At 42.1% G+C, this 26,556-nt stretch overlaps 2 protein-coding genes across 2 annotated transcripts; one reads left to right on the top strand and one right to left on the bottom strand.

Annotated features, from left to right (window-relative positions):
- Positions 1 to 201: 201 nt before the first annotated feature.
- On the top strand, positions 202 to 9,703 carry bco1l (beta-carotene oxygenase 1, like). Its single transcript, XM_082524764.1, has 11 exons — positions 202 to 384; positions 1,473 to 1,601; positions 1,700 to 1,829; positions 2,465 to 2,612; positions 2,810 to 2,957; positions 3,392 to 3,612; positions 6,784 to 7,050; positions 7,130 to 7,235; positions 7,307 to 7,401; positions 8,641 to 8,752; positions 8,862 to 9,703. Exons 1-11 carry the CDS (start codon positions 321 to 323, stop codon positions 9,020 to 9,022), a joined length of 1,581 nt encoding a protein of 526 aa, XP_082380890.1. The 5' UTR covers positions 202 to 320; the 3' UTR covers positions 9,023 to 9,703.
- Positions 9,704 to 12,008: 2,305 nt separating this feature from the next.
- Positions 12,009 to 26,545, bottom strand: eif5b (eukaryotic translation initiation factor 5B). Its single transcript, XM_082524690.1, has 26 exons — positions 26,421 to 26,545; positions 24,496 to 24,603; positions 24,347 to 24,410; positions 24,084 to 24,251; positions 23,490 to 23,994; positions 23,277 to 23,416; positions 23,115 to 23,192; positions 22,860 to 23,010; positions 22,649 to 22,744; positions 22,472 to 22,558; positions 22,319 to 22,378; positions 19,265 to 19,548; positions 19,072 to 19,179; positions 18,868 to 18,978; positions 18,723 to 18,790; positions 18,504 to 18,645; positions 18,275 to 18,406; positions 17,571 to 17,753; positions 17,324 to 17,485; positions 15,052 to 15,183; positions 14,822 to 14,953; positions 14,642 to 14,718; positions 14,212 to 14,376; positions 13,594 to 13,732; positions 13,349 to 13,510; positions 12,009 to 12,843 (listed from the first exon to the last, which is right to left on the bottom strand). Exons 1-26 carry the CDS (start codon positions 26,453 to 26,455, stop codon positions 12,736 to 12,738), a joined length of 3,597 nt encoding a protein of 1,198 aa, XP_082380816.1. The 5' UTR covers positions 26,456 to 26,545; the 3' UTR covers positions 12,009 to 12,735.
- Between the last annotated feature and the right edge of the window lie 11 nt (positions 26,546 to 26,556).

Below are 26,556 nucleotides of genomic sequence, written 5' to 3'. Positions count from 1 at the left end.
ATTAAATAAAAATGTAAAATATAGTTAAAAATTATGTTTTAGTTCTTTTGATTTGTCTGATTTGATGAATGTAATGTAGCTGTGAACAACATAAGCCCAGTTATTAACATCTAAATGGTGCTTGAAGTAAGCCAACAGGCAGACTTTTATTATGAAAAGCCGAGTAAAGTCCATTCCAGCTTACTTACATAATCAGCTGCACTTATGTTTCCTGAAGCCTGCAAGTATCACGTAGTCAGCTGCTGTCTGTGTTTTCAATCAGAGGTGGGACTCAATCGGAGCAGTGCACTCTGGGAGGCTTGTAGCTCAGGAAGAAAAGCATGCAGTCAATTATTTCAAGAAATGGATGTGAAACTCCAGAGCCAGTGAAAACTGAAGTGAAAGGTGAGTTTGAACCATTAAAGAGTTTGTAAAATGTTGAGTCTGTTGGTTTAAAGAGTCATTAATAAATTCAGCTTGCTCTTTTGGAAGGTTTCCACCTGAACAAACAAAAGAAAACACACAGCTCAAAAGGTTAGAATAGGCTTAAATAGACTGTCTGCTGACATTACCAACATATTCTATTGCAGCAAGTAGAATGTGACACCGATAAATGCATAGCAAACGGAGCAGTGCCAAACTCTGAAGACTTGAACCTCCACTTGTTGCAAGTGTAGGTTTAAGTCTCTGTAGAATAAAGTATTTTCTAGCATCTGCCTCCAGAGTTATAATGTTCATTTGTTGTTATGTTTTGTTTATGTTAAATTAGAAACTTTGCAGCTTTTATTGGTCATATAGAGGAAATCCTGAGTAGATGTTTGTTGTATGTGCTTTGCATGTGTCAGACTGAATGGATGACTCAAGTCATAAGCTCTGTATTTATTATTATTATTATTATTATTATTATTATTATTATTATTATTATTATTTACCTGTTGTGTGGCACTGGAGTTGCTGACCATTTAATGATTATAATCATGGAGTAGTTTATTAGTAGTTACATTTCATTATCCTCCAAAATTACCTCACAGTGAAAATTCTTCAATACAAATGTTCCTTTATATCAATACCTTAACCAGAACCATTTTCCCATTTTATATATAAGAATCATGACTGTGGTATCTTTAAAACATGGATTTATGGAGATATTTAAAGGACACATGGGGCTTTAATTTTGCATAAATTAATTTCTGGTGGATCTGACTTTGCTTCAGTTATCACTGAAATTAGGATTGTGGCCCTCTATCACTTATTTTTACTGAGCTCTTCAGGTTAACAGTTCTTTCTTAGCCTAACGTCCATTAAAATTTCAAGTTAGGAGTTTACAACCTTTTGATCACTTCACAGTAATCCAAACCCCAAATGTGTAGTAAGATAAAAAAGTTCCACAACTCCACAATGGACCTTTTGGTTAGATTGCTGTCACAAAACTTCTGTGTTAAGAATGGATTTAAAGCCCATTAACAGTGGTGTTTGTAACCTTTGACCTGCAGGATCTGTCCCTTCCTGGCTGCAGGGCACCCTGCTGAGGAACGGGCCTGGGCTTTTCTCTGTAGGTAACTCTGAGTACAACCACTGGTTTGACGGCTTGTCGCTCATCCACAGCTTCACCTTCAGCAATGGTCAGACTTTGATAAACCTTCAGCATCATTTAACTGTTGACTGTCAGTTGTCCATGTAACTGCTGAATATGTTCAATGTTCTGATATTGCTATTTCAGGTGAGGTGACTTACAGAAGTAAGTTTCTGAAGAGCGACACCTATACAAGGAACATCAAGGCAAACAAGATTGTTGTCTCTGAGTTTGGCACCATGATCTACCCTGATCCTTGCAAAAACATCTTCTCCAGGTAAAGCCCATCCAGATCATGATCTTACAGAATATATAATACTCAGATTTCAGATCTTTCTAGCTTCAGTCCAGAACAGACTTAAAAAGCTCAAGTTCAGCCCATTCAGCTTTTGTCCACTCTAGCTTTCTATGTTTAGTAGACATAAGAGATTTTAAATCTGGAACCGAATAGTGTAGTACATCTAAAGTCTCTGCTTCAATTTATCATGGATGGATATCACAGTTCTGTGTTAGTTTACCTAGCATACAACAAGAGCTAAATGGATGGATGGACTGATGGACAGATGGATGAAAATAGAAATCTGAATCAAACCTTACAAGTCTTGTGTTATTGGTCCATTTGGGGTTTGATGATTTCAGATATGTACAGACCACTTTAAGTAAACTGGGACAGACTAACCAAGACACTTGAGGTTTTTCTGATGTTTATTTTTTTTAATCAGAATATCTGCTTCAATTCATCAGTTCATGAAAGTGCAAAATGCAATTCTCTGGGTTAGTAAGAGGTTTACTTGCATAACCATTACCTAAAGACGTTTGGTTGATTGGATATTTGTTTTTTTAGGAATGTATACCAATACTGAATTATTTCAGCTGTGTGCCCCAAAAAACCCTTCCACGCTCTCTCACCAGGGCATTCACACACCTCCAGAATGTCATTTCTGACTTTACTGACAACAACTTGATCAACATAATTCGTTATGGTCAGGACTACTACGCTTCCTCCGAGGTCAACTACATAAATCAGATTGACCCTAACACCCTGGAAACTATCGGCAGGGTAAGTTAGTCTGCACATTCTGCCTGGGAACATTTTAAAAAGGTTCAGGTTTTCGTTAAATGGTCCACTGTTGAATACCCAAAGGTAAAGAGTAACTATATGAGTTTCGTTTAGCACCACAGTTGGATATAATGGCAACAAGCATCTCTGTGAAAGATTTGTCCTTCCTCAAATGTACTGCCCTGTATTAATTTCAGAAAAACTACAGGAACCACATTGCCTTGAACCTAGCAACGGCTCATCCACACTACGATGAGGAGGGCAATACGTACAATATGGGGACTGCTATTATTGGTTTTGGCCAGCCAAAATATATGATCTTCAAAGTCCCAGCTGATGCCTCAGGTGTCTGCAGTAATTCATTCTGTCCTGTTTATTTCTGTTCCTAAACTTTAAATCCTCAAGATAAATTATTTAGCAGTAATTAGATATCATTCTGAGAATATAGTAAACCTACGCACAGCAGTAAAGTTACTTATTTGCCATTGTGTGCTCCATGAGCCACGTATTCATTTGATTACAACTTAGGTTTATTTGATTTATGACACCACAATCAGACCTCTCAAAGAAGACAGTTGATATGAACTGTTACACTATCATTTACAAAGTGTGTGTCACAGTAGCTCACTTTATTTTCATTTGCTTCATTTACTTTCATTTACTTCATTAATGATTTTTAAATTATTGGTTCTCCCTTTTTAAAATCAAGAAATGAAGACAAGTGAACAGAGTAACAAGCAATTAAAGTGAAGCTTACAACACTGTGTTGACTGTTTCAGATAAAAATCACAAAAAGTCAGCGCTGAGGAAAGTGCAGCAGATCTGTTCAGTCCCTTTTCGCTCCTCACTTTTTCCAAGCTACTTCCACAGCTTTGGCATGACTGAGAATTACATTGTGTTTGTGGAGCAACCTTTCAAACTGGATATTGTCAAACTTGCCACTGCCTACTTCAGGGGGGTCAACTGGGGAGGCTGCCTCAAATTTGATCAAGATGATATGGTAAGTCTTCCACATTTTTATCAACTCCTAATAGTGAAATTATATATAAGTTGTCATTTAAGCTATTAAGAAAAAATCTACTCAGAGAAAAACAATGTTCCCTCTAATTTTTCATGTGTCTAAACGAACACACTAACTCCCTGAGCGGTCCCTTGGACCACTGTGAGCAACAGCAGACGTGTGCACTGTGGTCACACATGGTTTATTAAAATAATTACGGTACGATCTTGTCACTGAAGTGGACGCGCAACGGGACATCATAGCGTGGCTCAAGCATGTTCATCATAGTTTAAACCCCTTGTTTTGCACAAGGGAATATGACCTCCCGTCTGCAGCTAAACACCCCAGTAGCTTTTGTAATAGCTTTAGCCTGGTCGGATTGGGCAGCAAAGGGCTGCTTAAATGCCGCAAACTCCTCTGCTCCTCCACCTGGACCGCTAGCACTGATCATAACTATGGCTTGACAGACTGACCACCCACACCATACACATACTTTTTTTCCTTCTTTTTCGAATCTTCATATCACGTGCGTGTCGAACCGTGGAGTGGGATCGGTTCGGATTATGGATCAACCGTGATCCGTTACACCACTAGTTAAAAATAACTTGAACTCCAATTTTGAAAATACAACTTTCTTTTCTTTATAAAGCTCTGACTTGTGTATTATAAGTATGAGTCTGTGGTCTGGGAGAGAGTCCTGTAACTCTGTCTGCAAAATACAGTGTATAATGACCAATGTTGGGCAATTAATTATATAGTTGTTTTCAAAAAAGTAACTGAGTTTTGCAAACAACAAAGGTTTTTGCAGCTGTTTACCTAAAAAAGCAGCCAAGGCGGTTTTTTAAATAAACATTTCAAACTATTTACAGAACAATCAGCTGTTCTGCATCAAATTTGATGCCACACAAATTATTTGTGCCACTCCAAAAATAATTTCTGTCCACTATGAGCTAAAGGAGAAAAACAGCCTGATACCTGCAGGCCTGACAACAGGAGATGTATCACTCCTGTATCACCTGTAACATTCAGCAGTCGCCTCATTGTTCTGACACACACAACAAAAACTACACTACACACTAACTACACAAGATTTGCGCTAAACGTCACAAATATCTCACATATCAAAACACCGCCGTCACTCCTAAAACTTCCCCCTTCCTAAACAATAAATGCCATGTTGCCATATTATTTTTTTGATTGGTGACATGGTACATTTTTCCACCAACAGGAAAGGGTGGGTTTTTTTTGGTTTTGTTTTTGCTCACAGGCGGAGAGCGCTTTCGAGCGTTTTACTTATAAAACGCTGTTTTTACTGTTTCTTCCCACAGTAAATATAAACAACGACAGTATTCAGGAAGAAAACCAAACATTGCATATACTTTTATCATAACTCTGATTTTACGTGGCCTATCAACACGATTTAAAAACTGGTGTAAAGTCCACATGTTATGATATTTTGATACCATAGTAGCATTTACAGGATATTGTTTTATACAGGAAAACTGTTACTCAATATGGCCCATCTACTAGTTGTTTTTCTCTTTCTCTGTGACCCAAGAATTAAGGTGTAAGACTCACAAGCTGGTACCCCAAGGTCGAAAACACCACAGAGATGAGACCACTTCCTTACTCCCATCCTCCCTTTTTCTTTATCTCCTGGAAAAGGCTCGTTAAAGGCTAGGTGGTTTGTTTCAGAATTCACTAATGAAAGAACTCTGTATTTTATGTCTAGGAGTGTATTTTGCTGGGATGATCATAAATTATAGCTGAACTGATAAACTACACAAGGGATACTTTGCTCAGAAGGCAGGAAGACGTTTCCTTATTTAGTCTGTACCGGTTTGAACTGGGAAAGCTGACACACGAACCTTTTTTCCTCTATATAAACTGCTTTGTATCAAATAAACCTTTGAGTCGATTGGGAAGGCAACCTAAAGCAGTCTCTGTTTTCTTGTTCTCCCAAGCTGCTCCCGAGCTCGTACTAACACGCTGAATGGCACACCTGAGTGTTACTTTAAATAATTAGGAATCTTAGAAGGAAAGGACAGAACTCTGCTTATCGCTCGTGCCTTGGAGGGAAAACCGGGATGGACATTTTTTCCTTCACCACACTTTCTCCGTCAATTGTTCCGTCTGTCCTGCTCACATCTCCAATTGTTGTACATGTTGTCATTAATGTGGCTTCACTGCACATCAGCCACGCCGCTTTGCTCGCTAAAACACCAGTGTCGCACATAAGGACGCTGTCATAGCCTGTCAACAACGTTGATTAGCTGCATATGAATGTAAATTGCATTATTGGCTGGACTATGGGATAAGGTGGCATTGTTGTAATCCCATACGGGAGCAGCCAGTCACTCACTGACTAACACTGCAAAACAGAATTGTTAAAGTCTTAATTTTAATTTCAATTCAGGTAGATATTTTTTTTTTGGTGCGCAATGCAGATTTTCTGTGCGCAGAGACCGTGTCAGCAGTGCGCAATTGCGAATGCGCGCAGCTTAGAGGAACATTGGAGAAAAACTACACCGACAGTATATACTGATTATTTGTGGGATTCCACCTGGCTCTCTCCTTGGCCCTTCACATTTGTAGTTTAAGGTGCAATGTTGGTTCTCTGTGCCACTGTGGGCACCAGAACAAATTGAAAAACATGAAATGTTACATACCATCACTCTGTTAAAGCATGCTGCCTCCTTAAAACCAAGCAGAAACGTCTGGGCTGAAAAATGAAGCCAGTGGTGAAGTACCAAAAATTGCAGATCTTCTTTTTGCAGATCTATTCTAGCCTGAACAAATGCCAGGAAACCAACCAAATAATTGCATGCACTGCCATCAAAAATAGAACAGGCAACAGTGTACTACAAAAGTACGCTGCACAAAAGCACCACTAACATAGTATAAAATTATTTATACAAATTTAAATCATCTTAAGATATGAAATAACACAGAATAGAAGCGATACTGCAAATACCGAGTTTGTCATTTTCTATTTTGCTGGATTTACTTATTATGTAAAACTAGACTCTGATTTAAATTTTCCACAACAAGAAATTGCTCATTGCTGATTTGAAGTCTCCCAAGAAACCAAAAAACAATGGATTAGTACATTTCTGGTTATAACAGGTATTTGAGGTTTTCCGTAATACTGTTACCTGTTTTCTTTTCCAGACTTTTTTTCATATCATCAATAGAAAAACAGGAAAGGAAATCTCCACATGTTTTCATGCCGATGCCCTGGTGGTTTTTCACCACATCAACGCCTATGAGGATGACGGCCATGTGGTGTTTGACCTGATCAGCTACAAGGACAGCAACCTGTACAACATGTTCTACCTGGAGAACATCAAAAAAGAGACTAGCAACTTCATCCAGAGCCATAAGAGCTTCTCCCCACCATCCTGCCAAAGATTTGTTATTCCGCTCAACATCAACAAGGTATAGTTAGTATTTAGTGAAGATTCACTCACACTTACATTCTATTTCATCAATAAATAACAATGTACCTGTTCTTCAGGAGTCTCCCAGGGGATCTAATCTGGTGACTCTGACTGACACAACGGCTCAGGCAATTTTGCAGGAGGACGGATCAATCTATTGTCAGCCAGACACCCTTTTTATAGGTTAGTCATCCACAAAGTGACTGTCATTAAACGCTGTCTGATCCACCTAACGAGTCTGATTCCTCTTGAAGGTTTGGAGCTGCCTGGGATCAACTACAAATTCAACGCTAAAAAGTACAGATATTTCTATGGGTCCAGGCTAGAGTGGTCTCCTCATCCCAACAAGGTGAAGCAACATTATTGATTATCGATTTATTAAATCAATTACATTGCTTTTGGGGTGAACAATTATACATACATGAACCACATTTCCATGTAGTTAACATTGGACACCAAATGTGATTTTTTTCCTAAACATTTATCCTTCTATCTTCTGCTTCTTATTGGGGCCTGGGTCATAAGGGTAGGAGTCTAAGCAGTTGAGCTCTCGCTCTACTGGCCACTACCTTCATCCTTCCTAGGGGGAATATCAAGCTTTTTCCACACCAGCTGAGAGAAATATTCTCTCCAGCACGACCTGGTTCTGCCTGCTGGTCTATTCCAAGTTGGGCATGCACCTAGAAGCTTTTTTGCCCAGGATGCATGACTAAACCACCTCAATTAGTTCCTTTTAATGTGGGCATCCAAGCTCCCCACTCTTTCTGGAGGTGAGCTCAGTTGTCACTTGGAGGAAGCTCATTTCAAATAATCAAGCTTTTAAATTGTCAAAATGCATCCATAAAGCATCTGAAAATGAAATTTCATGGTAATAATGAAGCAGCTAGTCTAAGACATGAACCCCAAAGTCCTGAGTTTGACCAGTTTTACGCCTGAAAAAATAATGGTCTGGATTTTGTTTTTAAGTAGGATTCCCTTAAGATCAACTTGCGTAAAATGCAAAGCCAGAGACAAAGCATTAACCAGCTCCTTCTTCCAGCCTTAAATGACCTATATGCAAGCAGGACAAGACAAGCAAAACATTTTAATAAGCATTCAAATGAATTAAAGCAAGGTCCCTCCAATTTAAATGTACCCAATTTCATGGATTAATTATGGTCCAGGCCTCCATTTCAACATCGGAAACAGGGGGATGGGGGTGGGGGCAGCTTTGGGTAAAGTTTTGTAAGTTTTGTAGGAAAATTGAATTGAATATCAGTCAGTAACGCAAATTCTGTTTCTTTACATGAAAACGACAATAGGTATCTTCAAGTGCTAGAAACAACTACGACGCTGGCTGTATTTTATGCACTATAACTTCCACAGATGCACATATGAGGATGAACAATCTTAATCTTAATCTTAGACTAATCAAACTAAATCATTCAGTCAGCATTTTCAAACAAATAAAGTGAAAACGTCAGTTACTGTTGGCCTAGTATGGTGCTGAATACTCAAATCTGTGAGGACAGTGAATGCCTGAACCAAAATTAGGATGATCTATTCTAAGGTTGTTGAGGTCTGCTACTTTAACACTATGACCCAACAGATCGCCAAGTTTGACATTGTTGAAAGGAAACACGTTGAATGGGTGCAGAAAGACTGCTATCCTTCAGAGCCAGTGTTCGTCGCATCTCCCGGAGCTGTGGAGGAAGATGATGGTGAGAGCTACGCTGTCAAGCACACAAACTTATATATTTAGAAACCACAATAATGGTTGATGTGCATAGAGCAAAATGTGTATTTCCATTGTATCTTTTCCTTATCCAGGAGTCATCCTGTCATCCATTGTTTCTGCGGATCCCAGCATTTCTCCGTTCATGCTCGTGCTCGATGCCAAAACGTTTAAGGAGATCGCCCGAGCCTCCATCCCCACCACTGTCCACATGGACCTCCACGGACTTTTCATTCCCGCTGCTGATTCATCATAGAATTGAATCTTTTAAGTAAAGTAGACAATGAAGTCAAACTTATTTTTAAAAAACCTTTTAAGCAATGTCCAGTGTTAACAGTGGACACAAAAAATCTACTGTTACTCGCTTTACCTTTGCTAATCTTAAAGCACTATAAAAGACAGGTTTAGGGGAATGTATAGCATTAAAAATGCAAATGAAGTGAGATCAGCAATGTTTGAAAATCTCATTATAGCTGCACAAAGTTTCCACCTCAGTCACGTGTAGAAACTTTTATGGTAAGTTAACATTTTTTTTTATTTCCAGAGATTTTATTTTGTAACATAAAAATGTTGAGAAATTAAGCATAAAACACAATTACTTTAATACATAAAAGCTCTAACTACTCAACTTTTAGACTGAGATATGTCTTCTCATGCAAACAACAAACTTACTGTTTGCTGCCCTAATTTAAAACCTAATGACCCGAGGGGTCTCAAGAGAAAATGGCTACTGTGTGTTATGTTGTTATGATGTCCCAAATGAACCAACACGAGATACTCGTCAGACCCCAAATATTGCCCTGTGGTTGGGTGCCCCCACCAATCAGTCAAGTTTTCCTCCATGTTTCCTTTTGAGGTGTTATTTCCTATTCTTCGTCGAAATCAAGAGTCTAAGGATGGAGGCTTTTGTTGGCTGTACAGATTTGTATTTTGTGATACAGAGCTATATAAATAAACTAATCTGACTTAAATGTAAGTTATTTTGTCTTTTTTTCCTTCTGCTGTGTTTCCATATTATTTATGCATGACCATATTTTGATATTTGCCAATACAGTTGATCATGATTGAACAGTAAGTTATAGTCACAACAGCACCTGATGCTTCATTTATTGATAATGTGGTGAACTGTTCATCCATGATGCAAATCTCCCGTTCCAACACATCCCAAAGATGCTCTGATGGTTGTAGAGGCCATTTAAGTAGAATGAAGTCCTTGTCGTGTTCAAGAAACCAGTTTGAGATGATTTGAGCTTTGTGCTATCATGCTGGAAGAAGCCATACAGGGATGGTCAGCAAAAAATATTCACGTAGGCTGTGGTGTTTAGAAAAAGTGCCAAGGAAATAACCCCATGCCATTATACCACCACCAGTCTGAACCTTTGATATAAGGAAGGACGGATCCATGCTTCCATATTGCTCAAATTCTAACCCTGCCATCTGAATCTCACAGCAGCGTGTCTCATCAGAGCAGGCAACAGTTTTTCCAGTTTTCCCGGTCTGGATGGGCCTGGGCCCCCTTTCCCTGGCGGGTCGCGGAGTATGGGGGTGCCTACTGGGGTCAGGGAAGGAAGGGAGGGGAGCTGGCCCCAGGGAGGGGTCACTTGCCCCTCCCTTCCTTCCCTCCCCATCTCCAGCTGCCTCCCTCTTCCCGCTCCACCACAACCACCCACACATGCAGGACCTTGGAGTAGGGGTATGTCACCAGGGTGCAGAGGAGGCTACCCCCCCCCCCCCCCCCCCCCCCCTCTGTCCCCTTCTGGCTGCCTCTGCCTCAATTTTATCCCACAACTTAGACATTCACATTACTCACACTCTCATTACACATACATATAGGATCTTGGGGGTGGGCACGATACACGGAATCCAAAGTACCATCAGGGTGTACACCCCACCCCTGGCGTCGTTGCCCACCTCTCAATTTTAAATACACGTAGACATTGAGGGCTAGCAGGAGGGACCATGCGCTTACCTGCTGCTCTCTGGCAGGTAGCTCCATGCCCTCCTGGGTTTTAAATGCACCTTAGAACACACATGCATCAACATTACAATGAGCGGGTGGAGGGAGGTTTGGAGTCTTCTCTCACCCCCATTCTCTGCGACCTGCTGGAGCGGGGGGGCTAGGAGGAGGAGTTGGCCGTCCGACTGCGGTCTGGAGTGTGGGGCCTCCCTGCTGCTGCGGAGCATGAGGGTGGGAATGGATGTTTGTGTCTGTGTGTGCCTATTATAAATAGATTGTAAACATTAATTTTGATTCTTTCATTAGCACACTTACTTGTTTAAGAGTACAACATTAGAAGTGTTTTAATTGAACAGGACGAGCCCTGATTTAGACATGGTGGCCTGCCCTGTTACAAGCATTCATGCTTCCATTGGTTCATTATGTGTTAATTCTTTTGGTCATCTCTGGGTGTTTTATATGCGGTGGCAGCTGAAACAAATAAAATGCAGGGACTTTTTTCCCCTCCTGGGTGCTTTGTCTTTGTTATGGTCAGTTTTTCCTTCAGAGGTAGATATTTTTATTTTCATTCCCTCACCTTCATTTCAAGTTTCAGCAATTGCTCTCCAGGAATTTGACAGTTTTGAATCCTTATTTTGATGCTATAATTGTTACTCTATATGCTGGAGAATGATTGATCCTCTCACTGATCAATTCAAAAACTGCAGTAAAAAAAAAAAAGGAAATGCAAAGAAGACAGACGGCACTGAACAGGTGTATAGTTACATTTTCAGGAAGGTGCACATCAGGTTATACCATGAGGTTTCAGAGGGGTTCCCAGTTATGACATCGCTACAATGTACATTTCCTGCTGAAGCATAAACCCTCAGTAACTCACTGGAAATGTGACTGCTTGGCTAGCAGCACAAGATTGTAAATGTTTTCAACCATTCAATCCTCTGACCACTTGTGAGGCTAATAAGTCACCATCTACAGTGAAAACAATCACACATAAAACACAAAACAGTGCAACAATAATTTCAATACCTGATAAAGATCAGCTGCTTTTAGTTAGCTAGCACTCAGTTAGTTCCGACACCACTGGTACTAATTAAGCGTCCACTCCAAGATAAAGACCACTGAAGTAGGATGTACACCAGCCTTCATGCAACTTTTTAACCATTAGTTAGAATATACGATCAGAAAAGTCCCACGTATCAAACTTGTACACTTATATTAAGAATGTTCTGCAAACAATACAGCATCATTTTTGAAAGGAAAACAACAGTATTTTTAATTTTAATAATTATTTTTAATTACTTTATTTTGGCATCAGCAGACTTCCATATAGACAGATTTGTATCTTTAGTGTTTGTGGCACACATGAACCGAAAACTCTGCATGTTTCGTCAGAATCATGGGAATTTATTACATCAGCAGTTGCAGCAAAAACAGTTTAAAATCTGTCATTCACCCCACCATCCCACGCCACCCTGGCCTCCCAACATGGCCGCCGAGCAGGACAGCAAAGAGAAAGTCAACTCTTCAATGTCTGTAAAGTCGGCGCCGTCCTCACTGATGCTGAAAGAAGAAACAGAAAAACTGTTTCCCTTTTGAGGCCTGGCGCTGCACAGCACAATCCCACAATGCACCTGTTCAGGTGGCACATCAGCCTCATTAAGCTCGTGAGCCTCAGTCTGGGTAAGAAGGGGCGGAGCCTGGGATACGAAGCAGCAGCCACATATCAGAGCAGACAACAAGAAGGAAAAAAAAACCAAAAACGTTGATGCTGAAGAACAGGCACGTTGGAATACTGTGTGTGTGTGTGCGTGTGTGTGTGTATTATGTCTAAACTATCACTGTTTACAACAGTGGAAAAAACTGTTCGTTTCTCACAGAAAAACACTGTCACGTCTTTTATCTGCTTTTTTTTCTCTTTTCAATTTTTTCTCTTTGTTCCTCCGTTGGTCGCTGCCGCTGCCTTGTCGTCTAATGGAGGAAGAGCGAGTGTGTGTCTTTGTAGTTCAGGTCCCTCAGATGATCTCAAAGGTCTTCTTCAGCTCCATGATCAACTGCCAATCAGATTTCTGCATCTCGTCTCTGAACCAGTTCTTCAGAGCGTCGATGGACGCCCGTGTGATCTGAAACAAAAACAAAGAGGTTGTTAAAATAACCAGAAACAGCCTTTCATTCTTTGCTCTAAAAGCTCTGAGCCCACATTTAAGTTTGCCTGCTGCTACAACCATTTTTTGACAGTAAAACCAAACAGAAATTAAAGTGAACACAACGTAAAACTAGTTTAAACACAGTTGAAAAACAGCACCAGGTTTTATTTCACTGTCTGGACGTCTCTGCTTTTGTTGTACAGAAAACAGAAAGACTACATGAAATTCTTGGCCTGACTAACTCGAAAGACACGAAGATATTCTTACCCTTCCTCTCCTTCTTTCCCCTTATTTAGCCTCTATTTAGGCTCGTTATTTCTTCCTTGCTTTTCTGTCTCCTCTTCCTAACACTGCTACCTGGACACTGACTGAAATCGACCTTTTAGCGGCGGAGTGAACAGCAGTGTTCACGGTAATTGTGATTTTTATGAAGCCTCTCGTCTAACGTTCTTCTGTTCCTCCTTTAAGGGCGTGTCCTCACCTTGCTGACGATGATGTCTGTGGCTTCAAAATGGCGCCCGTACATCTTTGGCGACTCTCCTGGGATTGGCTCAATCTTGATGCAGATCTCCTGGCCCTTCTTGGCACTGTCAACGGGCTTGTGATTTATCTCGATGCTGGTGACCACACCGATGTCCACAAACTGACATGTGAACACAAAGGGTTAGTTTACAGTTCATTTTATAATTCACACAAACATCCACAGAGACTGTAAGCGGGTCTTACCGCTTTGCTGGGGACGCAGAGGGGCGTTCCCTGTTTCAGGACTCCAGCCTCCACTGTGACCCCCATCACGATGGGATCTCGGGAGTTAAAGATGAACTGAGGAAGAACTCGCAGCTTCACTGGGAACACGGCAACATGCCTGATGACACAGATAAAAAACACATTAACCTTCGAACAACCCATAAGTTAAATTAATCGATCACAGTCACATTGTTACTGAAGCCTAATTATCACACTGATCTGCTCCATTTTCAGCGGCACGCTGGAAGAATGTGAAAATAAATCAAGAGCATCATCTGCATATAAACTGACTTTTACAACCAATAATAACAAATAGAATCATCTACAAATGTATTATAGATCATTAAAAAACGCATAACAAAACACAGGGTTAGTTAAACAGAAGTTATTCTGTGAAAGGACACCATCATATATTTGCATATATACAAAAAAGGCTTATTAGCTGCAATGGACAAATAAAAGCCTTTTGGACTCCATCAACTATTTAATTAGAGTTTTTCACTATGTTATAGTATGTTGCTTGTTATTCCAGTCAATAAAAAGTCAAAAACACCCAAAGAAATCTGAACAATTAACACAAACGTGAGCTTTTCTTACCTAAACTCGTCCTGTTTGGCCTTCTTGTAGTCTTCTCTGTACTTGGTGAAAGCATCAAATAGGTGGTAGATGATTTCAGCAGAGAAGATGCGAACTCCCAGACTGTCAGCCATCTCCTGACTCTCCCGCTCCACCTTCACATCGAAGGCCAGGATCACAGCGTACCTGCCAACACCAACCCCCCACAACTCTGTCACATCTACAGGTTCTACACCAGTGCTCCACCAGTACTAATTTCAACAGAGATACAAGGACGTCTGTGAAATGTATTCAGATTTTTTTTTTTTGGATCATAAAATATTTTAATAGTTGTCCCAAATATTTTTAAATTAAAATTAGCCAGATATTTGTGGGTGCAGATTCTACAGTGTTTCTGCACTAACTAACTTGTGTTCATTTTGGCTGAGTGTGTGTTTATACTGTGACGTACTGCGGGTCGTGCTCCAACATGGTTGACGCCTTCATCACATCCTTCTTATGAACTGGGCCAATGTTAATGCCAGCGTACTGCAGGGACACACACACAGAGTTCAAAGGTCAAGGACTGTTAGTTTCTACTTCCTGTAGATTTTCAAAATAAGAGCTCTCAGCTGTACTGTCAGGTACTTACAGGGACTTTGGATGTCCGCAGGAACTCGAGCAGAGCCTCCAGCGATCCCAGCGTCGATGCCTGGACGTAAACACCTTTCTCCTCCAGTTTGATGGAGCTCAGAGTCTGCTTAAGCTCTCGCACCAGTTCATCCTGAAAACCAGCACGTGTAAGCAAACCGGGAGTCTTACAGGACCAGTTCAGTCCTAGTCTTGGAGTTTAACTTGGACTAAAGGGAAAAGCACTGTTACCCTTAGGACGGGGATCTCGTCATCCTTGTGAGCCACCAGCAGGGGGAGCCCGGCCAACGTCTTCTCCAAGTCTTTCCCCAGAATCTTCACTCCCTGAGCCGTCGACACTTCCTTGTGCTTCTCGTACTGGTTCTGCACACGACAACCAATCAACACGTCAACCACATTTATGAAGTCCAAAAAGCAGAGACTATGGCCATGAAAATGCATCTTTTCTTCTCAGTTTTGTCCTCCCGTCCACGCGGCGTTTTCAAATATTTTGAAAATGCTCTCCAAAGCGGAACATTTGAAAACGCCGTTTTGGCGTCGCAGTGTGGACAGCGAACCCGGAGCCTTTTCGAAAATGATGACACATTTTAGTCATGTGACCAATTACGCTAAGATAGCGGAGGGCATTATACAGCAGTTGTTTTGTTTGCTCTGAATCTTGACAGCCCTATTAAAGATTAATATCAGTCTGTACATGCTCCAGATGGCTTTTCTTCAAATTCTTTAACTCTCACTCGCTTTTGCAACTTTGTACTTTTGTGTTACTCGCAGCAACAACTCCACCTCATTGTTAGTCCATTTAAAAAACTCAACATTCTGCTGCAACGTTTCAAAGAACCGGAAAGTAAAGAAACGGCAGACAGAAATGAGGCAGGTCGAATCTTCTTGCGCTTCACGCATGCGCAGTACAGGAACGTAAGCGTGTTCGGGCGTTTCAATGTGGACGCACAACTCTGTGAAAACAACTGAAAATGCTTTTTCAGATAAAAACGCCGTTTTCAAATCTATCCGGGCTGGTGTGGACGTAGCCTATGAGTAGAAGTGAATTCATGTCTAATGATAAAGTGCACTTCTCCATCATTCACCACCACTAAAGCTTGATCTTGTTTCTTCACACATAGTCCCTCATGCTGAGTTTGGTAAACCTGAGTGCTTAAAAACATTAATAAGAACAATGAAGTGTAAAAACAATTAAAACCAGGATGGTTTTTTGGATTGCAGAACATACTTGACTTGTCTTTTTTTTTTTTTTTAGACAAATGTCAAAAACACATGTTTATGCTGAAAAACAATGCATATGTACAAGAAGTTAGAGCTCCATAATGAAATCCTCGAGCTTCGGCCGCTCTTGTTTTTCTTTCTTCTCTTTCATTTTTTGTTTAAATAAATAATTAAAAGTGATTAAAACTCTCAATGTGAGAGAATAAACAAAGCTCTGCTGGAAATTTACAGCACAGTCTTATTTCTGACAGGAAAAGGCCGCAGGCTGACTTAGATGAACAAGCCTTCAATGAGAGGGATTTGATGCACTTGGAAAAACAACAACAGTGTGTATAGTTGGTCTTCTGCAGTAAAGGCAAAGACTGTGTGACCTAATCTGACATATGACGTGTGTGTATGCAGTCATTAAAAACCATTTCATAACAAAAGTGTGCATTTTGCATGAGTTAATGTGACCCCATTAGTAAAACTCACCATATAACTCACTTTAAAAGCATCATTTTAGAAAATTCAAAGTAAAGTCTTCTCATTCCTCAATCTTTTAGATTTAGAGGAAAATATAACAACTATTATTGTGGGCAATTTTATTTAGGATTAGTCTGTACAGGATAACGTTTTTAAATCAGCGTTAAGTTTTTGTTTTTAGTTTTAAAGAAAAATCTTTTACGAACGCCAAACAATTTTTTGTGCGTTTAGTTTTATATCAAATATGAAAAATAATCACACAAAGACTGAACAAATGCGGAGAAACAAATGTATAATGTGCCAGCAGGGGGAGCCCCATCATCATATATCAAAGGAATCCACATCCTATTCATGGTTTGTACTGGTCAATGAAAACAAAGAAATAAAAATAAAAAGTCCTAAATCTGAGGAATAAATCAAATAAGGACAAAGCAGGCCCTTCATAAAAATGACCCAGTCGAACCACACATCTTTTCTAAAGCCGACATTTTCCCCCAGTTTTTATTTATTTATTTATTTTTTAAACGTTGACTGTGTTACTTAAATTCCTTTTTTAATGCTTTTAATATAAAGCGCTTTGTCTGGGAAAGTGTCACACAAATCGTTATCTGCTAAATAATTAACTACAGTCACCTCCCTCATATACACGTGAGGGAAGCTGCATGAAACAGATACAAGCAGCTCTTTTTGTTGAACTGACTGCTTTAAACACCATGAGTAATTTAACTCAAAGCCATTATAGTAAAAAATCTTCCCGCTACATCTGAGCCAGATACATGTTTAAAAGCTGCTCTAACAAAATTTTAGACATGTTTACCTTCACTCGGAGTTCCTTCAGTGGAGGTGGCAGCAACAACCCCCTGATCTGCGTGACGATGGGCCCTTCCACCCCTGGTACGATGATGGTCTCTCCTTCCCGCAGACGACCGTTAATCAGGATGACATCTATCGTTGTTCCCATACCGGGCAGCGCTTTTACCTAAACACACAAAGATCACATGAAGTTAGTGTCTGGACGGTGGAGGAATGGAAAAAGTAGAGACAACAGATAAAATTGAACTCACCTCCATGACCTGAGCTCGCAGCTCGTCACAGTGCGCTAACCGCCGGGCCAACATTGTTTGGGTGAGCTCGACCAATAGGGCGATGAGGTTCCCCATACCATCACCACTGTGGGCTGACGTAGGAACCAACGATACAAATGTACGGGGGTCCTTATTCTCATAAAACAAGGCGGCGTTAAGACCCTGAGGACAAACAGCACACAGAAAACAAAGTTCAGGGAAACTGAGCTTGATGTCGTCTTTGGTGTTCCTCAAGCCTCAATGCTGGATGCTCTAAACTACAAAATGTTATTTCAGACTGTGAAAAAGATTACTATATAATGCAGCTTCTAAACTTTTTAGGGAGACTTTATAATATAATAAAACTTGCTGAGAAGCTTATTTTGTTGAATAAAAACAGTAAAAATCTTTTGTTTTACCCATTTGAATAACATTTTGATTATATTTAATTATAAGTAGGATAATATTCTAAGTAGTGAGTATATATTACATACAGTATATACATAAATACAAAATAGATACTAAGTACATTATGTATTTTCTTGTCTAACTCACGCTCTTTAATGAAACATTAGAAAAACTTGCTATTGGACTGTTATCATCTGAAATTGAATGGAAGTAAATGGCACAATGACCATAATGAATAAGTATTTCTCATTGTTGTGCTGTGATTGGCTGATAAATGATGATGTAATGCTCAACACCTGTTGTGCGAACTCCACAATGATGGCCTTGGCTCTTTCGTCAAACTCGTCTTTTGTGTTCTTCTTCTGCTTCTTTAGTGTAGCCACGACATCGGTTTCTGGACTCTTCTTCCAGTCGTAGAGGCGGTCGATCTGGTAACGGCAATAAAAAATTTTTTAAAAAATCAATCTCAGAAAATTTGCAAGAGAAGAAGAAAAAGGTGAGGATGATGTCGAGGAGCTGGCAGACCTTGTTGAGGGCAACGATGAAGGGGCACTTCTTCTCCTTCAGCAGGTTGATGGACTCCAGCGTCTGAGGCTCCAAGCCGTGCATGATGTCCACCACCAGGATGGCGATGTCGCACAGTGAACTGCCTCTGTTCCTCAGGTTACTGCAGAGAGAGAGGTCAGTTAGTGACAGACAGAATCAGGTGAGTGAGACAGGCAAGTCAGGAGAGACGGGCGTTACCTAAAGGACTCGTGTCCAGGTGTGTCGATGATCAGCATGCCAGGGATTTTGATGCTTTCTTTGTTGAACTGCACAAACATCACAGGGGTTAATACACAGTAACCATAAACACAGTTTATTCATCGTTCAGAGTGAGATGGCATACGTTTTTAGCCATCTTTGTCTGCTCCTCGATGGTCTCCTTCGGGACGTTTGTGGCGCCGATCTGCTGAGTGATTCCTCCGGCCTCGCCATCCTGAACGTGGGTGTGTCGGAGCTGCACGCAAACAACAAAACAAACAACAATAAGTAAACGTTGTAACGTCAGTAACAGTTGGTAAAAATTCTGTAAGCAGAGAGTAAACGTCACCTTGTCCAGGATCTTGGTCTTGCCGGTGTCGACGTGTCCGAGCACACACACCACTGGTGCCCTCAGCGTTTCCAAGTCGATGTTCTTCATGTTCTCCGCTCGGCGTTTCTAAGGAGACAAACAGAACCTGTCAGTCAGAGATGGGTATAGAGAGAGATCCTGTCACTCCCCCTGATTTTGCAGTGTCTCTCACCTCTATCCTCCTCTTGGCGCGGTCGTACAGTCGCTCCTCTTTCGTCCTGCCATCATCGTCCTCGCTCTCGCTGCTTTCATCCTCGCTCGGCGCCCTCCTCTTACCCTGGCTTGCGACCGTTGGCTTCTCCACTTCAGCTTCTTCCTCACTGTCCTCATCGTCTTCATCTTCCTCCTCGTCATCATCATCCTCATCCTCTTCTTCCTCCTCCTCTTCATCCTCACTAGCAGCAGGCTGAGGAGCAGCAATGTCCTCCTTCACCTCAATGTGGACTTTTTTCAGCTCTGAAAGGTGACAGATGGAAGTTTTAATTCTACTGCTATAACATTTAATGCTTCAGTTCGGTTTTGTCTTAAATGTAACATGTTTGTCTAAAATGAATGTTGTCATAGTGAAACAGACCGAGCTCTACCATCACGTGACTAGTCAATGCCAGCAAACGCCCCCCCCCCCCAAAAAAAAACAACAACACAGGCCTTGCCCATACAGTGGGGCAAAAAAGTATTTAGTCAGCCACCGATTGTGCAAGTTCCCCCACCTAAAATGATGACAGAGGTCAGTAATTTGCACCAGAGGTACACTTCAACTGTGAGAGACAGAATGTGAAAAAAAAATCCATGAATCCACATGGTAGGATTTGTAAAGAATTTATTCGTAAATCAGGGTGGAAAATAAGTATTTGGTCAGTAACAAAAATACAACTCAATACTTTGTAACATAACCTTTGTTGGCAATAACAGAGGTCAAACGTTTACTATAGGTCTTTACCAGGTTTGCACACACAGTAGCTGGTATTTTGGCCCATTCCTCCATGCAGATCTTCTCGAGAGCAGTGATGTTTTGGGGCTGTCGCCGAGCAACACGGACTTTCAACTCCCGCCACAGATTTTCTATGGGGTTGAGGTCTGGAGACTGGCTAGGCCACTCCAGGACTTTCAAATGCTTCTTACGGAGCCACGCCTTTGTTGCCCGGGCGGTGTGTTTTGGATCATTGTCATGTTGGAAGACCCAGCCTCGTTTCATCTTCAAAGTTCTCACTGATGGAAGGAGGTTTTGGCTCAAAATCTCACGATACATGGCCCCATTCATTCTGTCCTTAACACGGATCAGTCGTCCTGTCCCCTTGGCAGAAAAACAGCCCCATAGCATGATGTTTCCACCCCCATGCTTCACAGTAGGTATGGTGTTCTTGGAATGCAACTCAGTATTCTTCTTCCTCCAAACACGACGAGTTGAGTTTATACCAAAAAGTTCTACTTTGGTTTCATCTGACCACATGACATTCTCCCAATCCTCTGCTGTATCATCCATGTGCTCTCTGGCAAACTTCAGACGGGCCTGGACATGCACTGGCTTCAGCAGCGGAACACGTCTGGCACTGCGGGATTTGATTCCCTGCCGTTGTAGTGTGTTACTGATGGTGACCTTTGTTACTTTGGTCCCAGCTCTCTGCAGGTCATTCACCAGGTCCCCCCGTGTGGTTCTGGGATCTTTGCTCACCGTTCTCATGATCATTTTGACCCCACGGGATGAGATCTTGCGTGGAGCCCCAGATCGAGGGAGATTATCAGTGGTCTTGTATGTCTTCCATTTTCTGATGATTGCTCCCACAGTTGATTTTTTCACACCAAGCTGCTTGCCTATTGTAGATTCACTCTTCCCAGTCTGGTGCAGGTCTACAATACTTTTCCTGGTGTCCTTCGAAAGCTCTTTGGTCTTGGCCATGGCGGAGTTTGGAGTCTGACTGTTTGAGGCTGTGGACAGGTGTCTTTTATACAGATGATGAGTTCAAACAGGTGCCATTCATACAGGTAACGAGTGGGGGACAGAAAAGCTTCTTACAGAAGACATTACAGGTCTGTGAGAGCCAGAGATTTTCCTTGTTTGAGGTGACCAAATACTTATTTTCCACCCTAATTTACGAATAAATTCTTTACAAATCCTACCATGTGAATTCATGGATTTTTTTTTCACATTCTGTCTCTCACAGTTGAAGTGTACCTCTGGTGCAAATTACTGACCTCTGTCATCATTTTAAGTGGGGGAACTTGCACAATCGGTGGCTGACTAAATACTTTTTTGCCCCACTGTATGTTTTTAATATTGAAAGTCTTAAGTCCAAAAAGCCTAGTGCATAAAAATAAAAGAACTCTCAGTCTAGTCAGTACCTAAAAACAAACAAAAAAATAAAGAAGGCTAGTCTGTGCCAATGAAAGTACATCCTTAGTTTAATCAGTACCAAACAACAGTACTTGCCTCGGTTAGTTGGTAATGAGCAGAAAGAACTTGTCTAAGTCTGGTCAGTACCAAACAGAAACACCTCAATCAGTAAGTGCTGATAAAAGTATACACGATTCTCTCCAAGTCTATTCAATACCAAAACACCTCAGGCTTAGTCTAGCCATAAGTAGGAAAAAACACACAATTAGTCTAGCCTTTCCAAAAAAAACCAAAAAAACAACACACACACACACAAAAAGGGGGGATACTAAGTCTCTACCAAAAGAGCCTGTTTTAGTACGACCATTTTTGCTACTGAAAAACATCACACATGCCTAACCCATACTATAAAACAGCTTGCACATGCTTTGTGATACCAAAAGGGCACACCTAACACACACCAAGCTTAGACCTACTTTGATGTTTAAGAAACACATATGTGACATGCCTAGTTGGTACTAAAACAAGCACAAATCTAAGCCATGCCTTTCGGGTACTAAAACAAGCATTTGCCTGCACAGCACAGTTTCAGTACCTGCTTCTCGTCGTGTCCTGCTGAGCCCCATTTTCCTTTCTTTTTATTCATGAAATAAAAGCAACATATAAAGAATTTAGTTCCCTCAAAGCCAACAGTCACACATGCTACAGCTGCTTTTTGGACTTCAGTATATCCTGCCACGGACATTTTAACTCAAAAGGCTGGGAATCGAACCACCGACCCTCTGACTGGAGGTGAAACTGTCTTTTTTTCCCTGCAGTGTTTTTCTCCCCTTCTTTATTAGATGTGAAAACAGAGGAAAGAATCTAATCATTTCAGGTGACCAAGGCTCTCACCTTTCTCCTCGTCACTGGCAATGGCCTCCCAGTTATCCACAGCAGCTTCTGGCTTCACCTCTAAACACAGAGACAGAACAGAAACAAGTTAACTTCTGTTCAGCGCAATAAAACACCACCCTGATACCTCCACTTCACACCTGCAGCTCTTACCTGGTTCTGCAGGCGGTGCCTCAGCCTCTGTTTCCATTGCAACTGGCTCTGGAGTCTCTGAAGTCGGCGAGGTCACTTCTGATGTTTCTGGGAAGGGGAATGACAAAATTATTTTTATTATATGACCAGCAGGAGGACTGTAGCGTCTCTCGGCTGGTGCGAGCAGCAGCGCTGTACCTTCAGGAGTCTGGGTGGCGGGCTTCTTCCTCCTCTTGTCTCCATAAACAGGTTTCTTCTTTTGCACCTCTTTGTCTCTGGATGGCACATCAACACCTGCACACACAGAATCATATTAGCTGTACAGAGCTGACTGTACTGGAATGACTGCATTATACTTCTGTAACCCTCCTTAGCGCCCCTCCCAGTCTGTCCTGCTCATAGCACCCACCCTGAGCCTGCAGCAACATGAGCGTGGCCTCAGCACGAGCTCGAGCTTCCTTCTGGGCCTTCGTCAGCAGCTTCCCCTCCTTCTTCAGGCGCTCCTTCCTCTCCTTCTCCTTCTGCTTCTTCTTCTCCTTGCGCTCCTGCTCCAGGCGCTCCTACAAGGGCAGCAAAACCGATGCCACAGCGATTCGCGATGAGACGACAGGAAAGACAAAAGTGAAGAAGAACAAGAAGGAGGTGGTGGAGCTTTGTGTTTTACCTTTTCCTGCCTCTCCTTCTCCAGCTCCTCCAGCCTCCTCTGCCGCTCCTCCTCCTCTTTCTTGGCTCGCTCCTCCTCCTGCAAAAACAGTTTAATCATTTTCAGATATCAAGCACCCATCCCATCATGATCTCCATGACTACGTCTCCCACAATGCCCCACCTCCTTCATCTTGGCCAGGGCCTCCTGCATGGCCTTCACTGTGGCCTTGCTAGGTCCCTTCTTCTTCTTGTCTTCATCCTTGTCTTTCTCTCCTTTCTTCTTCTTCTTGTCTTTCTTCTTTTTGTCGCCCTCCGGCTCCTCTGCAGAAGGAGAAGAAACCCGTCACACTGAATGGCATCACACGATTTCTTGTTTTTCCTGATAATAACTTACCCTCTGCTGCTGGCTCTGCCCCTTCCTGTTCTTCCAACACTGCTGCAGGAGGCGCATTTTGTGGAGGCGCGGACTCAGTCTTCTTCTCTGGCTCTTTCTTTGGCTCCACGCTGCCCTCCTTCTCCTTCTGCTTCTTCTGCTTCATCCTCTCCTCCTCTTTCTTTTTCCTCTCCCTCTCCTTCTTCTCTGCTTTCTTCTGTGCAGCCGTCTTGATTTTGAAGGTGCCATCGTCCTCCTGCTGCTCCTCCTCGTCTTCGCTCTCGGCCTTCAAAGGCTTCCCTTTCTTCTTCTTCTTGTCTCTCCTGGAGGTGAACTCCTCATCGTCTTCGGAGTCATCCTTTCCAACGCTGCCTCCTTCTTCTCCTTTCCTCATATCTTTGTCCTGGTCCTCCTCCTCGTCGGACACTGAAGGTTTTTTGCCTCCTTTCTTTCCTCCTTTGGTCTTCAGGCGAGACTGTGAGCTGCTGTCATCGTCAGATTCTGAAGCAGGAGTAGGAGGTGGGGCCTGGAGGAGCAAAGAATAGAAATTTAGACACTTTCTAAAGAGTCTGTGCTCTTATTTCTATGATATGACGTTTATGTTCATTATTTCACCTTCTTCTTCTCCTTTTGTTCTCCATTCCTTTCTCCATCAACATGACCTTCAGCATCATCACCCTCCTCATCCTCGGGGCTGGCTCCGCCCTTCTTTCCTTTTCTGGTCTTCTTCTTCTCCGGTTTAGGGGGCTCGAAACTCTCTACTTCTTCTGTGATGTCTGTTTTCTGCACAGAGAGAGATTCTTTGTATCAGAACAAATCTTCAATCTCTCTGACTGAAAAAGCATTTTTTAGCTGAAGTGCCCCTCGGATGCGTTTACCTTCCCCTTTCCTCCTGTGCTCTCGAGCGATAACTCCTCGAGCTCCTTCATGATGTCATCCTCACTGGAAGAGGAGGAAAGAACTGTTTTAGGAAATTTCAAAGCAGTAAGCTTGATTAAAATAAAAACGATCAGGAAGAATGTCTCACTCAAAGTCATCTTTCTTCCCTGCTTTCTTCTTCTTCTTTCCCTTTGGCTCTTTGGAAGCTCCGGCTCCTTCGATCTCCGCCGCCAGAGCGTCGATGTCATCTTTGGCACTGAGCACAGATTTGAAAAACGGTCAGAGCACGAGAGTGACACCCGACTAAAACCTGGTCAGACACTGAGAACACGGGCTGCGAGAGGAGACCGAGTTAGACTGTGTTTCTCTTTGTGTCAGAAGAATGTGAATGTGAAGAGCTGCTGACTCCTCATTTCCTTTCATTTCCCATCAGCCCTCTGAGGCACAGCGAGCACAGAGCGACAGCAGTGCTGTAACCACGGATTGCGTTCCCTCAAGTCACTGTAGATCAAATATCATCTGGCTTCAGACTCACAAAGGAAGACATCTAATCTGCTCTGTGAAACTGAAGATGAAGTATGGCAACAGCAAACCGCTGATTTATCAATTACATCTGAGATTTTCTGGCATTTTAGATCAAACTTTCAAAGTTTAAATTCATCTACAAAGTGAGCTGGAGGCACATTTGGATTACTGAGTAGGCCTCAAAAAGCTGCACACAGACTGTTAATATGTTGTGAGGGAAAACCTTAGAAGAGAGTTCATAAAGAGACAAAGTGTGCAGAAAAAGATGCACAGATGCACAAAAAGGTAAAACAAAAATTACAAAGGAACCAAACGTTAAATGCAAAGTTTAAAATAAAGAAAAAAAAAAACCTCCTCAAGAATGAAGAAAAATGGAAAAAGTTATGACGAGAAACTTTAAGGAAAAACTAGAAAAAATGAAGTATAAAAAAATAATGGTAACGTGCACAAATAGCGAGTAAAGAGTCATAAACAAAGACGAAACACAAACAAATAAAACGAAACAAACAAACATAAAACCTGCAAAGGTGTAAGGAGAAGTTCAAAAACACAGACAGACAGTAAAAATCAGCAGACAAGAAACTACAAATGAATTTAATATAAGTTTTTGCTAGAAGCGGCATTACTACCTCAATACGCTTTAACACAGAAAACAATAATATTAAAACCCAACATCTGGCAGGAGTTTCATGCTCCATCTGTGACGTCAGTGTTTGCATCATCACTCCCGTTATATCTATATTTGAGTTAAATGTTTATTTCAGCTAATTAGTGTGAGTTTCCCTCCCTGAGCCGTTTAATCTGATCAGAGCGTTTCTCGTGCAACGGTGTCCATGGAGGGTTAAAACTAGTTTGAAGCCTCTCGACTATTATTAGTGCATTATTAGTATTGATTATAAATGAAAGATTAGGTGATCGGGTTCATCAGCGTACCAAAACCCGATCAAACTTTCCTTTCACAAGCAGGTGATCGCTCCCAGACTGTGGCGTGTCTGTACCTGCCTGCTCTGTTTATATTTACTATAATCACGTTTTAGAGTTTACTCGTCAATAAAGGAGCAACAGCAGCACATCTGTGCTGTACCTGGGGATAGCCGTGACCGCAGCGGCTCAGGTGATTCAGCCAGGCTTGCGTCATCGAGCAGGTCTTTGCTCACAGGTGATGTGTCTCCGTTACAGCAACTGCAGGCCGCCTCTTAGAGCAGCCGGCTCTGAGGCGGCTAACGCGGACACATGTGGCTCCCGTGAGCCCCGCAGCTGGCGGCGGGAGGCCCACCCAGGCCTAGGGTAACCCGGATTCGCCCGTGTCAGCCCGCCTGCTGTTCTGTAATTCTCCTTAAGCCACATTCAGGCTGTTTAAAGCTTCGCTGCCTCACTCCCTCACAGACTCGTGGTTAGCATCCGCTAGCATGGCTAGCCATTAAGCTAACAGTGTAAGCAGCGGGAAAACGGGCCAGTCTGGGGGTGTTCACGGGCCGGGAGAGCCCCGATGGGGCTCGGTGTCAGTGCGGACCAGTGATGTTTATCGGTAGCCGGTGCGCTCCCTACCTGTCCTCTCCGGATTTCTTCTGTTTCTTCCCCATCTTGAAGCTTCAGGTCTCCGCTTACTTTGCTCTGTGTTGGCCGACGCACACGACGACTCACAGCGGGCAAAGATCTCCTATTGACCGCGAGGAGGGGCCAC

Source organism: Aulonocara stuartgranti, assembly GCF_965226115.1.
Source record: "Aulonocara stuartgranti genome assembly, chromosome: 23".
NCBI classification, from domain to species: Eukaryota; Metazoa; Chordata; class Actinopteri; order Cichliformes; family Cichlidae; genus Aulonocara; species Aulonocara stuartgranti.
The sequence above is the reverse complement of the archived record's forward strand: the minus strand, read 5'-3'. Positions and strand labels throughout refer to the sequence as shown.

Excerpts from the sequence above, each read along its gene's own strand:
- bco1l (XM_082524764.1), top strand. The coding sequence starts at position 321 with ATGCAGTCAATTATTTCAAGAAATGGATGTGAAACTCCAGAGCCAGTG. Across the intron at positions 1,830-2,464 it reads TGCAAAAACATCTTCTCCAG|GGCATTCACACACCTCCAGA; the intron begins GTAAAGCCCATC and ends CTCTCTCACCAG. Across the intron at positions 3,613-6,783 it reads AATTTGATCAAGATGATATG|ACTTTTTTTCATATCATCAA; the intron begins GTAAGTCTTCCA and ends TTTCTTTTCCAG.
- eif5b (XM_082524690.1), bottom strand. The coding sequence starts at position 26,455 with ATGGGGAAGAAACAGAAGAAATCCGGAGAGGACAG. Across the intron at positions 24,411-24,495 it reads GGGAAGAAAGATGACTTTGA|TGAGGATGACATCATGAAGG; the intron begins GTGAGACATTCT and ends CTCCTCTTCCAG. Across the intron at positions 18,646-18,722 it reads CCTGGACACGAGTCCTTTAG|TAACCTGAGGAACAGAGGCA; the intron begins GTAACGCCCGTC and ends CTCTCTCTGCAG.